The sequence below is a fragment of the Jaminaea rosea genome, assembly GCF_003144245.1.
Source record: "Jaminaea rosea strain MCA 5214 unplaced genomic scaffold BDZ90scaffold_1, whole genome shotgun sequence".
In the NCBI taxonomy this organism is placed as follows: domain Eukaryota; kingdom Fungi; phylum Basidiomycota; class Exobasidiomycetes; order Microstromatales; genus Jaminaea; species Jaminaea rosea.
In genome coordinates, this window is record NW_020289975.1 from 2,150,128 (window position 1) to 2,165,133 (window position 15,006).

The 15,006-nt window shown below is 59.0% G+C and overlaps 6 protein-coding genes across 6 annotated transcripts; 2 read left to right on the plus strand and 4 right to left on the minus strand.

Annotated features, from left to right (window-relative positions):
- Positions 1–407: 407 nt before the first annotated feature.
- Positions 408–2,484, plus strand: BDZ90DRAFT_236133 (hypothetical protein). Its single transcript, XM_025507288.1, has 2 exons — positions 408–789; positions 863–2,484. Exons 1-2 carry the CDS (start codon positions 471–473, stop codon positions 2,347–2,349), a joined length of 1,806 nt encoding a protein of 601 aa, XP_025365423.1. The 5' UTR covers positions 408–470; the 3' UTR covers positions 2,350–2,484.
- BDZ90DRAFT_277240 (hypothetical protein) lies at positions 2,425–4,192 on the minus strand. The gene is made up of 2 exons (XM_025508987.1): positions 3,980–4,192; positions 2,425–3,901 (listed from the first exon to the last, which is right to left on the minus strand). Exons 1-2 carry the CDS (start codon positions 4,143–4,145, stop codon positions 2,517–2,519), a joined length of 1,551 nt encoding a protein of 516 aa, XP_025365424.1. The 5' UTR covers positions 4,146–4,192; the 3' UTR covers positions 2,425–2,516.
- A 151-nt stretch (positions 4,193–4,343) lies between these two features.
- On the plus strand, positions 4,344–8,234 carry BDZ90DRAFT_229810 (hypothetical protein). Its single transcript, XM_025505220.1, has one exon. The coding sequence runs from the start codon at positions 4,492–4,494 to the stop codon at positions 8,227–8,229; it is 3,738 nt and encodes a 1,245-aa protein (XP_025365425.1). The 5' UTR covers positions 4,344–4,491; the 3' UTR covers positions 8,230–8,234.
- A 673-nt stretch (positions 8,235–8,907) lies between these two features.
- BDZ90DRAFT_225483 (hypothetical protein) lies at positions 8,908–10,463 on the minus strand (the record flags this gene model as incomplete). Its single annotated transcript, XM_025504672.1, has 4 exons — positions 8,908–9,611; positions 9,701–9,791; positions 10,002–10,187; positions 10,407–10,463. 4 exons carry the CDS (start codon positions 10,461–10,463, stop codon positions 8,908–8,910), a joined length of 1,038 nt encoding a protein of 345 aa, XP_025365426.1.
- BDZ90DRAFT_229814 (hypothetical protein) lies at positions 10,448–10,967 on the minus strand. The gene has a single exon (XM_025505221.1). The coding sequence runs from the start codon at positions 10,798–10,800 to the stop codon at positions 10,573–10,575; it is 228 nt and encodes a 75-aa protein (XP_025365427.1). The 5' UTR covers positions 10,801–10,967; the 3' UTR covers positions 10,448–10,572.
- A 747-nt stretch (positions 10,968–11,714) lies between these two features.
- Positions 11,715–14,461, minus strand: BDZ90DRAFT_25279 (hypothetical protein). The gene is made up of 3 exons (XM_025507771.1): position 14,461; positions 12,187–14,185; positions 11,715–12,013 (listed from the first exon to the last, which is right to left on the minus strand). The coding sequence occupies exons 2-3, from the start codon at positions 13,999–14,001 to the stop codon at positions 11,942–11,944; spliced, it is 1,887 nt and encodes a 628-aa protein (XP_025365428.1). The 5' UTR covers positions 14,002–14,185; position 14,461; the 3' UTR covers positions 11,715–11,941.
- Between the last annotated feature and the right edge of the window lie 545 nt (positions 14,462–15,006).

Here is a 15,006-nt window from a genome sequence, read left to right on the forward strand (position 1 = left end):
GCAGGCTGGCTCACCTTCTGTGGACATGGAAGGCCTGGAGGTGGTGAAGGGCGAACAGCTTGCCTGCTTGACTAGGCGGCGGGCGGCGGAGGTGTAGTGGGCGCAAAGGTACGCTCAAGTGATCGTGTGAAAAAGTGCGAGGACGAAATCGACGAGTCCTTGCTTCTCGTCGTAGTGAGTTTTGGGGATGTTGTTATCAGCAGAGGAGGAACGAGGCGAAGAAGGTCAGAGGGGTCCGATCTTCCTTTCCCCGCTTGGCAGGGCGGGCGGCGGAGCTCGAGAATTCGCGCTCTCGACCAGGTACCAGATTTCAATTTGGGTCCTGGCGAAAGGCGGCGGGCGGGCGGCCCAACGGGCTAGGCACCGCCAGGCTCCAGGCCGACGAAATCTTTCTCCTTTCCGTGCTACCAGGTTCCAACTTTCGCAGCAGCCAGCGTCACCTTCAGCCAACTGCAGCGACAGTTGACGCCATGAAGCTCGATGCGACAGATTTGCGCTACATCACGCCAGACGAGTTCCGGATCCTCAAGGGCATTGAGCAAGGGTCTCGAGCACACCACGTCGTACCCTCGACATCGATTCCTCATCTGTCTGGCCTCCACCACTCTGGACTCAATCGCCTTCTCTCATCGCTGGCTAAGCGAAATCTCATCGCCAGAGAACAAAATGTCAAATATGACGGCTATCGTCTCACTTATGGAGGCTACGACTTCCTTGCTGTGCGAGCAATGAAGGAGAAGAATCACGTTCAGGCCGTAGGCCATCGCATTGGCGTAGGCAAGGAGTCAGGTGAGCAGGCGAGGTTCATCGACCCCACGCTCAGCATTCGACAGCTCACTCCTCACATCCTGCTATCCGTCAGACATCTGCTTGGTCTCATCTCCCGAGCCTGAGCCGGAGAACCGCATTCTCAAGATCCACCGTCTCGGCCGCATATCCTTCCGAGCAGTCAAGTCGAAACGCGACTACACTCGCAGGGAAGCCCAGCGTCAGAACTTCTCCTGGATGTATCTCTCTCGCCTCGCTGCAGCCAAGGAGTATCAGTTCATGCAGGCCCTTCACGAGGCTGGCTTCCCCGTTCCAGTCCCCATCGCTCAGAGTCGCCACACGGTGCTCATGAGCTTGATCGATGCGTACCCGCTGAGGCAGATTGCAATGCTGCCCAAGGACCAAATTCCTTTGCTTTATGCGGCGCTCATGGCGCTCATCGTTAGGCTGGCAAAGGCCGGCTTGATCCATGGAGATTTCAATGAATTCAACCTGCTCATTCGGGAGCTGAGAGAGGAGTCGGATGAAGAAGATGGGCACGGTGGCGGGAGGGACTACACTCCGAAGGCTACTTCGTCAGCGCCTAGAGCAACAGGTGCGGCTGCAGACGAAGTGAGGCGGCCGGACGTAGATGCGGGAGAGAGGATAGAGCAGGGAAAGGGCTTCGAGAGGGTGATTGCGACTGGGGCTCAAAATCCGCACGATGACGAGGACGACAATTCCTCATCCGACGAAGAGGGGCAAGACTTCGAGCAAGGCGAAGAAGATCCTACCTCGCGCGTCCATCTCTCGGACGGCGTCAGCGTCGAACCGATTCTCATCGACTTTCCACAAATGGTCTCCGTCCTTCACCCAAACGCCGAATACTACTTCGACCGAGACGTAGCTTGCGTCCGTCGCTTCTTCCGCAAACGGTTCCGCTTCGTCAGCGAGGAGTACCCGACGTTCCGAGAGGTCGTAACGAATGACAAGGAGTGGGAGGAGCATAGGAGGGTGAGGGAAAAGCGAAGGGCGGCAATCGCTGACGGTGTGGCCGGGGAACACGAGGACGAGGAAATGCAGGAGTATCTCGACCTCGACGTTCTGACGAAGGCGAGTGGGTATGTCAAGACGGATAAGCAGCGTGGGCAGTTTGAGGATCTCGATCAGTACATGTCGAGGATGAGGATGGATGACAAGGAGACGGACAAGTTCACCAGCGACAGCAGCAGCGAGAGCGACGACGATGACGGAGAGGACGGCGATGATGTAGATGAAGTCGCAGCGGAGCGAACAGAGCGGGTCATCGAAGGAGAGGACGTCGAAGACGCATCAGATCAGGAAGACATCCGGGATTCGGCGCAGCACGAGGCCAAGGTCGAACACGCTGCTCGCTCGCGTAAAGCCAAGGCGGGCGGCGTGGAGGACGAGGACATCGCATCTCAAATCCAGCAGGAGCGTCGCCGGGCTCAGCGACTCGAAGCAAAGCATCACGGCAAGAAGGCGGTGGCCGGCAAGGTGGGCAAGAATCTGAGAAGGGAAGGAGGGGGAAGTAAGAAGAAGAGCGATAAAGTGCTAGTGAGGGATGCGAGTACGTTCTAACGTTGACGATGCAGGTACCTCGCGCATGTGTAATACTATCACTAGACAGCATTTGCGACGCCACTCAGCATGATCATCAGGCCTGTGATCAAGATCGTAGAAGGCTGGATGAATTTGAGCAATACAGATTGGATCGTGAATCGATGAGATGCCTCTTGAAAGGGTCACTATGCCTCAGGCTCCTGCTTTGACTTCTTGGAAGCAAGCGTAGGCGCCTCACCTCCAGCGCGCGTACCCAAGTTGTCCTCATCGACGTTGCGTTTTCTCTTCTCACCGTGGTTGTGGTGGAATCCACCCCCTCGCCCGCCTCCACGACCACCTCTGCCGCCACGGCCACCACCGCGGCCTCCTCCACGACCGCCACGGCCACCACGGCCTCCGAATCCTCCTCGCCCACCCTGCCCTCCCTCGTCACCGCGCTCCCTCACGTCGATGAGGAACTTGGCGCGGAAGTTCGCCCTGTCGACGTAGAACTGCTTGGCCTTCTCCTCATCGACGCGCTCCCACGCAACCTTCTGTCCCCCAACCTCAATGTCCTTTTTGACAATCTCGTCGAGCTGCTCATCGGTCAAGGTCTCCTTGAACCCGGCAGCGCCGTGGTCCGATCCAACGGGGAAATCGACGAAGGAAGTAGGCGCAGTCTCGAGTAGCTTCTCCTTGAGCTCCTTCCAGTGACCATTGCCACCGGCGCCGGTGAAAGCGATGACACTGCGCACGGGGAAGACGACCGTGTCCGGGTCGACGGTCTCGTCGGGGCGGGTGACGAGCTGTGCCTCGTTGAAGGAAAATTCCAGCGGGTCGCTGCGCTTGGGTTTCTCCTTCTTCATGGGAGGGCTGTCCTGACGACGCCCGCCAGCACCGCCAGTGCGGCCTGCCGAGCTGCTTCCTTCCCCACGGGCCTCGCGCTCCATCTCGATGAAGGCATTGAACTTGCCCGGTCGGTTGATGGGGTTCGTGTTCTTGAAACCGGGCTTGCCAGTCTTACGATCAGGGCCGTTGGGGTCAATTCCCTTTTCCTTCATCTTCATCTGGCAGTAGTCGTCCTTGCTCATGATCTGCAAAGGCTCGTCTCCCTCTCTGAAACGGATCTCCTCTCCCTCCTTTGCACGCGCGAGCAGCTTGGTGACGTCGTCCATCGAGGCAAACTCAACGAAGACGCTGCCCTTGAACTTGCGCGGCTGTACCTTCTCATCCATGCGCTTGCGAACTACATTGACGGGGCCGAAGGTGGCAAAGAAGACCTCCATCTGTTTCTGCAGCTCCTCGGTGTCCTCAGGCAAGCCCTTGGCGTAGATGCTGCGCTCGTAGTTGTCTGTAGGTCGCGAGATCGGCGTCTTGCGGCGGATCTTGGAGGCCTCGACGTCGATCTCGAGAAGCTTCGACTTTTCTTGGAGAAGCTTGAGAATGCCAGCCTCGGTGAGTTGCTCCTTGAGGGCGCGCATGCGCTTAAAGGAGGCAATGGTAGGGAAGGGTACCCAGCCATCGTCCTTGCGGGTGAGGGTCCAGAGGAACTTATCATAGGGAAGGTTGACGTCGCTGAAGTAGAACTCGACTGCAAGGTGGACAAGTTATGTAGAGTCAGCATTTGGACTGAGATGTCATGTGGCTGAACGACAAGGCCGCTACTCACCCTGCCTGAGGGCCTCCTTCTCGGCCTCTTCCTGAGTCAGAGGAGCAGCGGGCGCAGCAGCGGGGGCCGCCGGGGCAGCCGGGACTGCTTCAGCTACCTCGGGCTCGGCCTTTGACTCGACATTGGGGACGATGTTGTCCACTGGAGGAGGTGCGGCGTCGGACATGATGATCGTTGTTGAGGAAAGGAAGCAAGTAGGCGGGCTCCAGGTAGCTTCCGATTGTATGCACGAGGGAGCAAATCTTTCTCTCTCCCGCCAATTCGAGTCGCACGCCAGACCAAAAGCCACGTGACGGTGTGGCTGAGACACGGAAAGACGAGGGGAGGAAGGAGGAATCGTCGACGGAAATCAAATGGCGAGGCGCTCAGCTCAATCCACGACCACTCACACCTGCAAAGCAGTAGCATATACCCCACAACCACACTCATGGCGAAGTCTCGATGGCACAGGCTGAACATCTTCTCTTCGGCTGTTGTCCCTCGATGCTCCTGAGTCCTACAGTTGTATAATCATGGCGACGAGACGGCTCCTTCCAGCTGTAATAGCTGCAGCGTCATCGGCCTCGGCTTCCTCATCCTCCATCGTCGCCACAGGAAGCCGGACGGCGCACATCAAGCCTCGCAGATACACAACTATAGCATACCCAGCACAGTTCATCCCATCGTCAGGCGAATCCCAGGCCACACCGGAGCATACTGGGCAAGCCGAGAACCCTCCATCGACTGAGGACGATGCGCAGATCGGCCCTTCTCATCCTTCGCGACCACTTGAAGGCTTCTTCCATTCCTCTCGCGCCCTTGAAGTCGCTCCTTCAGATCAAGAAGATCATTCATACGACTCCGCGGCAGCGCCGCTGTTCTACGATGCTCGCTACCTTCCTCCTCAGTACGTACCACACATCACCGGCGACATCCATCCAGATCTAGCAGCCACCATCGAGACGCCGGACTGTGAAGCAGCCTGGCGCATCTACGAATCCCAAGATTATCACGACACAGAATCGCTGCGGGATCTTTGGTGGCAGATCTCTGTTCCTGCCTCTCGCTCCTATGCGGACGTGCAGACAGCGGTGAACAGGCTCGTGGCCATCTCCCGGCGAACAAGTCCTGACCGCTTGCAGTGGCATCGTCTCATGTACCTGGCTACAGCGCAACTCGAGATGTCCAGGAAAATGCGGCCCAGTCACCTTGTTTCACCATCGCTGTCAACGCCTTGCCATGTCGATGCAGGGTCACTCAACGCGCTGGCGAACCTGCTCGACTCATTCCGAGCATCGGGCGAGGCCATCGACGCCCCGTTGCTCCATCGCATCTTCTATCAGCTTTGCGTCCACAAAAGACCACGTGAAGCGCTCGATCTCTGGCAAGCACAGCTGCGCGCGTGGGAGAAGGGGAAGTTTACTCTCGCTAGTCTGCGCGGTTGGGCCTCAAGACCAGCTAGGCTGACTACACGTACCGCTGAGGCTCTGCTAGATGCTCTCGCGCTGGCCCCCCATCTGAGGGATATGGACGCAGCACAGCGACTAACGCCCAGCGAGACCGTTGCGCTCGCACTGAGCTCGATGGAACTCATCCTTGACGACGAAGTCGCCGTACATAAGCGGCCGATTCGGGAGTGGATGAGTCATGCCTCCCTGGATACTCTCTGGGCTATGCTGCCGCAGCGTATCAGCAAGGCTGCTGCTCGAAGAGGAGAGCCATGGGCCGTGCCCATGGTACACCCACTAGACTCGAACGGCATAGATGCTGCGCGCTCCTCCTTGCGGGTCAGCAAAGACGTCCAGCATGTCCTCGTCGAGGCTGTCGCCTTTCAGCTGGCAAGACTTGGCGACCTCCGTGCAGCTCTGACCATCTACGAGGTCGAGGTCGGGAAGAGGGTAAATTCAAACCGCGCAGATATTCGAGATGCTATCATCGTCGGAGCGACACGCAACGTCAACAAGCTTGCTGTCAAGTTCCAGAAGCTGGTATCGTCACAACAATCTACGCCGGAGCACCAACAAATCTTGGCCGACGCAGCGGACGGTCTCGATGCTGGCTTCTTCCTCTTCTTCGACCAGCCACCGGCGCAAGCGCAGCTAAGGTCACCAACGGAGGCAACAATCTTCAGCCTACTCGCTGCTAGCAGCTCAATGCTGCTGGCGGCCGCGAATGGACTACGAGCATCTGAAGCACAGCAGCAGTCGCTTCACTGGCTCGCTCACATACGCCGCCTTACAAGCACCCTTCTCGCAGAGGACCCTCGTCTGGGCCAGGTGAGCATCACGCTACACACCCAGCTCATCCGTATTCACGCGCAGATGAGCGACCTCGAGTACGTCAAGGACCTCTGGGTCAAGTTTCGGCAAAGGACAGCGAGCCCGGATCTCCCACACGCAGTGGGGACATTGCCCTTGAAGATGCAGACATTTGCTTGGCTTTTCGACGCCATGATCAAAACACAGAAGATCGACGACACCATTTTTGCTGTGAGGCTCTACTTTGACTGGCTCTCCACGCGGGCACCGCCCAGCGGCAAGGGGGACAAGAGGAGCAAGGCCGGCGGTGGAGATCTACCTCCGGATATATTGCCGCGCTTTGTGCGCACCCTGGCGAAGCTGAACATGGCTCATGTGGTACGGCGGGTTTTGCAAGATATGCGACAACAGGAGGTGCCACTCACGCCTCAGCTGGCCATCGCGCTACTCGAAGCCTTCGGTCGGCCGGAGCTTGCCCCGTTTCAGCAGACCGTGCGCACGTTGGATGAGTTTGTTCAGCTTCAGGCGCCCCATCGTGAGAGCGAGGCGGATGGTGCCACTGTATCTGTTCCGCATAAGGGCAACACAGCGCATTTGTCTCTCAATGCCTACTCCCTCTCCCTCGACCAGGGCTCGTCTCGTAGCGTCGCCGCTTCGCAATGGCACGAGCGCGTCAAGCCGAACCTCTCACGCATCTTCGCCCTCTTCATCGAGGAGCTCAGCGTACGACTCGCTGACCACAACCGCAAATCCTCGAGGTACGACATCACCGAAATCACAATCCGCGAAGCCTTCAACTCTGCTTTGCGTACTCTCCTCAATTGGCCAATTTCTCGCCTGCAAAAGGTTGACACGCGGGGAGCGCTCGCAGCGGCAAAGACGCTCCTGTCGACCTGGGCGCCTCGTGGTGCCTCCACACACAGTAGAGGGGTGCAGGTGCTCCTGTCTACGATGCGCGACGAGCTCATCGTCGAGGGCGACGCCGACACGTGGAGTTTGGAATTGCTTGCGTGTGTGAAGGAGGACGCTGTGGCTGAGGGGGGCAAGGAGACGATAGAACATGTCAGAGCTGGTCCGCTGGATCAAGCTCTGGCTCTCTGGGAGAAAAGCTTGACAGCCACGTACGAGTTTCAGAGGAAAGCTCCTCTACAGCAACGAGCGATTCTACGATCGCATAGCAAGGACGCCCTCATAAGAGCCCTGAACTCTGAAGGCGAAGGAGCAACGGACACTATCCCTTACGAAGGGGTCCTTCACGCCTCGTCATCGCCCTCGCCAGATGCAGCATCACTGCCCGACGCTGCTACCACCACGTCAAAGCCATGCCGTCAGCCCATACTTCCCCGTCCTATTCGGATGCGCTCCCGCCCAACGGCCTACTTCATGATTCGCCTGGCCCTCGCCCGCCGATACGAGGACGCTCAGCGCGTTTACACGACGTGGATGGAGAGCCTGACGCGAGAGGAGCGCTTCTGGTCCGAGCTGGCTGCTAGGCTTGACCAGCAGGACAGGACAGAGGGTGGCGCCGTCGCCAATATTGGCGAGAATGAGACAAAGAGACCGACGAAGCTCAGGGTGAGCGTCGCCACTCGAGCGAAGTTGTCAAGGATGCAAGAAGCACGTCGCGACACGGCACGAGCCAGAAGTGGCAGCGAGGTGGCCTTGGCATCGCCTGCCTTCGCCACAGACGAGCAACGCAAAGCATTGACGTGCCGGACGGTCCACGTAGCGCGCCTGGTTACCCTCATGCTCGAGTCCGGCTTGGCAGGTCACTATGCAGACGAGGGAGGGACGCCTCCCTGGCCCGGACATGAGGCCAAGCAGCGAGCGGCACAATGGAGCGAGGCGCGGCGACTCTTCGAAGAGGTTTGGGACCTTTGGGGGGTTCAGGAGAGGAGTAAGGGACGCAATAGACCGGCGGGAGAGGTGGTCGAGGACGTAGAGACGGAGAGGGAGGCGGATTGGAGAGAGTTGGTACACCATATCGCCAAGATCGAGCGCAAGTTGCGGTGAGGGGTGGCATCGCTCTGGAGCGGTGGCGGTCAGGCGGCTGAGGGTTCTCTGAGGCGGCTACGGTGCTTCGCTCGTCACGATGTGTAGAGTAGAGCGGATCAAATTCATTTCTTGGTTTTCGTCATCGTTTTCTGTTCGACTAGAAACAAGAGCGAACGCTCATGAGACAACAAGGCTGAGAGGTGAGAAGAGAGAACCACGGCTTCACGGACATTTGGATCATCGAATCGAGACTGGAAACTTGAATACATGTTGAGAGACGAGACTTGAGTAATAAGACAGATGATGATGATGTTGGTTGGACGGCGAATAGTTGATGACTTGATCGATCGGATGCTTCTCATGAGATTGGTGGTGATTACTGCGTTGCTGCTTCGTTGCTGCTTCCCTTTGGTCGATGCTGGTGGTAGCGGGGGCGAGTGGTATGTAACACGTGGGTGGTAGGGGGGATTTGGAGGAGTTATTGGTGGATGGTGTTGGTGAGCTCGATGTGAGCTTGAGGCCGTTGGCCTCATTGAGCGGTCGACCGGGAAGCAGCTTGCGGAAGGACAGCGACAGCGGCAACAGCGAAACAAGAGAAGCGGGTGGTCGGGACAAGCAATCGGCAAATTCACGCCTTTCGTATCTCATCATCGTCAAACGACTTCTTCAGCCTCATCGTACGGCTCGCGCACCTTTTCAGGCGGCGGCTACGGCGGGCGAATTCGTCGTGACGTTGACGAGGGGACTGGGTCCCACGGCGGATGCCATGCTGTCCTTTCGCTTCTTTGTGCCAGGTGCGGCACGCTTCTTCTTGGTCTTGGCTGCGTCCTTGTCGACCTTGAGGACCTCTTCCCACATCTTCTCCTGGACGTTCTTGATGTTGCGAGCGGTGGAACGCTGCATGTTCTCGGCGGCGGCCAAGGTGGGCTCGTAGCCCTCGCCGAGGATGACCTCGAGCTCCTCGCGGTTGCGCTTGAACCAGTAGGCGGGAGGAAGGACGCGCTCGTACGACTCCGAGGCGGCAATGAGGGCACGGTGACGAGCCGTGGGAGGATCGGCATCCTCACGAACGTCGACCTCGTGGGTGCCAGCCTGGACAACGTTGTCACGGAAGGCGTGGAGGCGGGCAAGTCCAGGCTGAAGGCACATGACCAAGTAGAAGATGTTTTCGAGAGGCTCGACGACGTCGACCATGACGGTGGGGTCCTTGCCCAGGTCCTCGGCATCGGCGCCATCGATCTTGATCCTCCAAACGTTGGGGTCAGCGAGGTCGTAGTTGCAGCGCTGCTCGCGGCGCTTGGAGGCCTTGGTAGTGATCGTCTTCTTCTTCTTGGAGGCATCCTCGTCATGGGCCTCGTCTTCGTCGTCGGCGTTGTTCTTCTTGGCCGTGCGGAAGAAGTCTGGGCGACAGAGGAGGTAGAGAGGGAAAGAAGAAAGGGAGTCAGTTGACCGTGACACGGTGGCGAGGGGAATCGCTCGCTGCACTCACCAATCATCTTCTTGGGGACGCGCATGTAGATGAAGCCGTCCTCGGTGTAGACACCGTTGGGCGCATTGCGCCTGAGGACGAAGAGCTCAGTCTGTTGACGATCGCGAGAGCAAAGGGGAGAAGGTGGGTGATGGTGGTCAGACACGTGGTTCATCGCTAGCGTGAAATTGTATGCAGGGTTGGGCTTGACGTGCAGCATCTCGCTGGAGGAGGTCCGAGCGCCGCAGAGGACGGTGGAGGCTGGATAGATGATGGTGGTGACGACCCAGACAAGGGGGCCTATCTTTGCACGTCTACTCACCCTAGAAGAGTCTGCTCCGGTCCATCCGTTGCCCTCAAGCTTCTGACGCTGAGAGAGGATCCAAGGAGTAGCGCGCTCCCAAGCGTGGCGAGACCAGACCTTGGTGACGTGCTGAAGGCCAGTCTGCTTGATCGCCGAGTCGAGAGTGTTGTCAGTGGCCTCGAAAACCACGCCGCCGTCGGGACCCTGTGCATGTGGATCCCGTGGGGTGATGACGATAGTGGAGGGAGAGGAGGCGAGGTTGCGCGGTCAGCGATACGTGGAGAAGAGCGGATGGATGCCGTGGCGGAGTCGAAGGCTCTGCAATTGATGGAGAGCGCCATATACCATTCTCGATAGGACGATCTGGCCAGCATATATGCGTGGTGAAGTGGATGGTAGCATGTGGAGCGTGGTAGTACTCACGTTGTGCTTCTCGACGACGGCGGCCTGCTGGTCCAGCTTCTTGTCCTTCTTACCCATGATTGCTGTTTGAAAGTGGTTGGGGGTGGTTTGGTGGTGGTGGTGAGCGTGGTTTACCTCAATGAAGAGATGAGGAGAGAAAAGGGTACACAATGGGGGGATCGACTCTTTATAGATGAGCTGTTGCGGGGGTCGGGGGGTTGCTCAGGTCGTCAACGGTAGGCGTCCGTGCACTCTGGTCAGGCACGAGAGCAGAGTCAGTTCGAGGGCAACGACAACTTGTCAAGCTCGCAATGCGTCGCCCACCGACAGGTCGCACGACTAGTCGATTACCGTCCGCCGGCACCTCGACCCGGATCGCGAGAGCGAGGAGAGACAGGGGAGCCGACCTGCTCATGGGGCCCTGCGACCCAATGGCATCAACTTGCTACCACTTTCGCCAGACGAGGGAAATTGCCAGCCATCTGTCGAGCTTCACTTGAATGGGTCTCGACTGCGCTCTCGTGCCCAGGAGGACTGCGCCAGACATTGAAGCGGGCGAGAGCCGCCAAGGCGCTGCAGGACGGCCCCAAAAATCGGCTGGTCAATGCGCTGCTGCCAGCCTTGCGGGGTAGACTCAGAGTGTGGGGTAAAGGCATCCAAGCACAAGACCTCGCAGCAAGCTCATGCCGCTTTGAGGTCGTCAAAAGAGTGGCTTGGAGTCCCGACCTCAGGCGTCAGACGGCACACCGTCAACGCTCGCCGTGGGAACCGTCTTGGAGTTCACGGGCCGTGCACTCTGCCAAGCTGCTTCGAACGGCACCCAGTCCCAACTATAATCAGCCGAGCTTGTCGAGGACGGCCATGTGACCCCGGGCAATGCCATCACTTATCCAACTTGAGACTCAACCTCCGAAGCGAGCAATGTTGTGCGGCCGGCCGTAGAGCTACGATGGGCCTAGCTTGCGTGGCCGCTACGGTACGCCTCACGGGTGCTTTCGGGCGAGTGTCGATACGACGCTCGCGGTCGCTGAGGGTGCTCGCGGGCGTCGTTGCAATAAATGGGGCTGTGGTGAAAGAGAGCATGCCGCGCTTGGTCCTTTGAGCGACACCGAGGCGCAAGGATCAATTGTCGGTGGTGCGTACGTGAATCGCAAAGGGCAAGACTGGCGCATCCTGGGTGCGCTGCTCGTGAGGTGCGTCTTCGGACCAAAATGGAGCGTTTTATAGAATATGGGCAACGATCAAAAGAGGCAGTGACAAGCTACATAGGACGGACCATCATCAGCAATCGATCCACCGCACCGCACCACGTCTCTCCACGAGTAGCGAATCTATATGTCTACACGACCCATGACTTCTCTCCCATCCCAAAGCGTCCACGAACTCGCTGGCTAGCTAGCAGTCACTTCGCAGTCGTGCTCGTCGTCTAATCGAAACTGGGCGCGACCAGCGGCCCCTCCATGAGTCCTCCATCCTCTCCTACGTCCGATGACCTCGAATCCGCCTTCGCCGCTTTAGCATTCAAGGGCACCTCCTTGTGAAGGGGGAGGGCAGCCTCACCCGACGGTGAAGGCGATGTGAGGGCACCTCTCCCGGCTCCCACCAGGCCTAGCCCAACACCATTGCTGCTCCCACCACTGGCCATCACATCACTTGGACCGCCGCTGGGCTTGCGAGGCGTGGCAGAGAGGTCTACGCGCTGCAGCGTTGACTCTTCGAGAGAGGCGAAGGGAGGTGAGGCGACGGATGGGACACGAGTGAGCGTAGAAGGAGAGTCTTCTGCAGCAGTGGTGGGCGCCGCTGGCTTGGAGAACCAGTTGCTGAGACGATTAAGCGCAGCATTCGCTGGCCGTCGTGGCGAGCCATTGACTCCCTCCGCTCCAGCACCACTGCCCCCGCTGACATCTGACGTTCCACTCGACGTAGAATAGCTTCGATGGTCGATGGGTCGCAAATTTTCTGGGCTCTTGGACGGCGGGTTGGGGGGCTGCGGGCTTGAGCTGCTGCTACTGGTCGAGCGAGCAAAGAAGGAGCCGAACGACGCGAGCCCACCTGCTGAGGAGCCACCAACGACGCCAGACGACGAAGGAATGGGCGAAGAGGCTTCTGCTGCGCCCCACGATCGTCCAGAGGCGGATGTGTTGCTTTGGTTGCTCGGCGACGTCGACAGAAGATCTGAGCTGGGCCCGCTGGCCGAAGTGACTGATGGTGCCGTGGTAGCAGTGGATCCGACTCGCTTCGGGTTGGTGGCTGCGGGCGTCGCAGAGCTGGCCTTGCGCATGACGGAGGACCACCAATTGTCCGTAACGCTGCCGTTCTGGCCGGACTTGGCCCCGCCTTCCTCCTCCTCGTCGTCCGTAGGTAAGGGAGGCAGCTTGACACCTCGCAGCGCAGCGCGTGCTTCCTCTCCTCCCTCTGGTCCCCCTTCGCCAATGAACTCCTTCAGAGCCTTGAGGCATGCGTCACTCGCACGACGCCCCTCGATGGCCTCGTCCAGCTTGCCGCGTAGGGTCTTCATCTCGGCCTGCATCTTCGCCAGCTCGTCGTCCTTCAGGCGCATGATCTGCATCGCGCTCATGCCTGCGGCCCCAGCGGTGGAGAAGGTTTGGGTGCTTGCTCTAGCCGTAGATACGTCGCCGCCTTCAGACGCCGACAGGGCGGGCGAGGAAGGCAGCGGGAGGAATTGGCCGTCCATGATTGGGCTGCCGAGACCGCTGCCGCTTGCTGACGGGGTTGGCGAGACGCTGGAGGTTGAGGACGGGCGATTGGCATTGCCGCTGGGAGGCAAGAGGAGTGATCTGCGTGACAGAGGTCTTCTCGTAGATGACTCTTCGCCGACCGTCTCATCACCATCGGCTTCTGAAGGGCGGTCGAAGCCCAATCGCAGACCTCGCAGTCCTCCAGAAGAAGCTTGCTGCGGTGTCCTCTCCACGTCGTTTTGAGAATCAGTCTGGCTTGATGAGGGCGTTACTCCCACGCCCGAGCCGCTGCGAGTATGTCTGCGACTCGCAGCAGTAGGCGCGCCGAACAAGATCGTCGAACGCTTGCTGCTTCTGCCGCCGTCATCCGGGGTAGAGCCTGAACCGCTGGGCTCGCCACCAAGCATCGATGGGTTCCATCCAGCTAGAGAGCCCGCAGCGACGCTCCTCCTATCTCCTGCAACACCGCCGGTCGCCGATTTCCTCTCTCCCTGCAGACGCAGAATGGCTCTCCTGCTCTCCTCTGATGTGTGACGCAGGTCCTTGATCTGCTCTCCTAGCCTCTCATTGTCGGCCATGCTAGAGCCGAGTTGCTGCTGCACGTCAGCGTGGCTGGCCTGTAGCGTCTCGAGCTCATCCTTCCATAGCGCTGAACGCTCCAAGAGCTCATCGTGAGAGCGCGACAGCTTCTCGAGGCGATCCTTGGATGCCAGGAGGGACCGATTCCTCCTCTCAATGACTGCGCGACTGTCGCGGATCATTTCTTGGAGTCTGAAAACATCCGACGGGAGCTGGTCAACATTAGGCAGATCCGAGTCGAGGGTGAGCTGATGATCCAAGGCCTCGCCAAGATCATCGAGCGGGTCTACTGCGTCATACTGGCTCGCGCTGCTGACGATTTTGTCAGGGGGCGACATCTTGAAGGTGCCGCTGAAGGGCGAGCTATTGGGAGTGGAGATGAACGAAGTAGCTGGCGAATGGAACGAGGAGGATCTCGAGTGGAGGTCTTCGTCCTCGTCCTCCTCTTCAGTCAAGTCGATGCTGGCCCACCTGAGACGAGAAGGTGAGGTGGGCTGGGTGTCCGCAGATGACTTTGTGGGGCTGCTTGCGGGAGAAGTGAGGTTGCGGTACGAGGAGATGGGAGGCATCGACATGCCGCGGGCGCGAGGGAAGGAAAAGGCCATGGTGAGGAGATGTTGTGGGCGAGAGGAGGGGAGGAAAGGGGGCAAGTGGGAAGGGGGGCGAAAAATGGTCAGATCCTGGACTTCTGCGCCTTGATATGCGTTTGGTGCAATACGATTGCGCTGTCGCGCTGACCATTCGCCCTGCAACCCATGGGCAAGGCGACTTGCTTCTGGGCAATCTCGACCACGTACTCACCTTGTTCAGATCTCGATTGCCGATTGCCAGGCTCTTGTAGCCACCGAATGCGTGTAGTCTACACTGAGGTCTGTCGATCAATGTCACCCGCAAACGCGCTGCGTGCGTGTATGCGGTCGAGGCAAAGGGGGATGGAATCACTTGGCAAGGCTGGTTGCGTTGATGGGAGAGGGCGGCTGAGATTAGAGTCCGCTAGCCGTCTCTGGTGGGGAGAGAGTCCCAGGGGTTCGACGGGGACGACTCGAGACGAGGGTGGGAAAGGACGAGGACTGAGAGCCGTGTTTGTGGGCGGGGAGCGGCTGACAGGAAGTCAAGTCCAGAGGTGCACAAGCGCAGTCCCGTCGTCGGACGGGGAGGCGGCGGACACCAACAGGGAGCGCAGAGGCCAACCAACACCCGCTCGTTCCGCTCCGCTCGCCGTCTCATCGCGGCCCGCTATCGAGCACTTGGCGCCCACTGCTCTTCAAGCTGTCAATCGCTGACACTACCGCTTTTGTGCATCGGGTGGCTTCAAGAAGCAGGAGGAGGAAAGGAGGGTCATC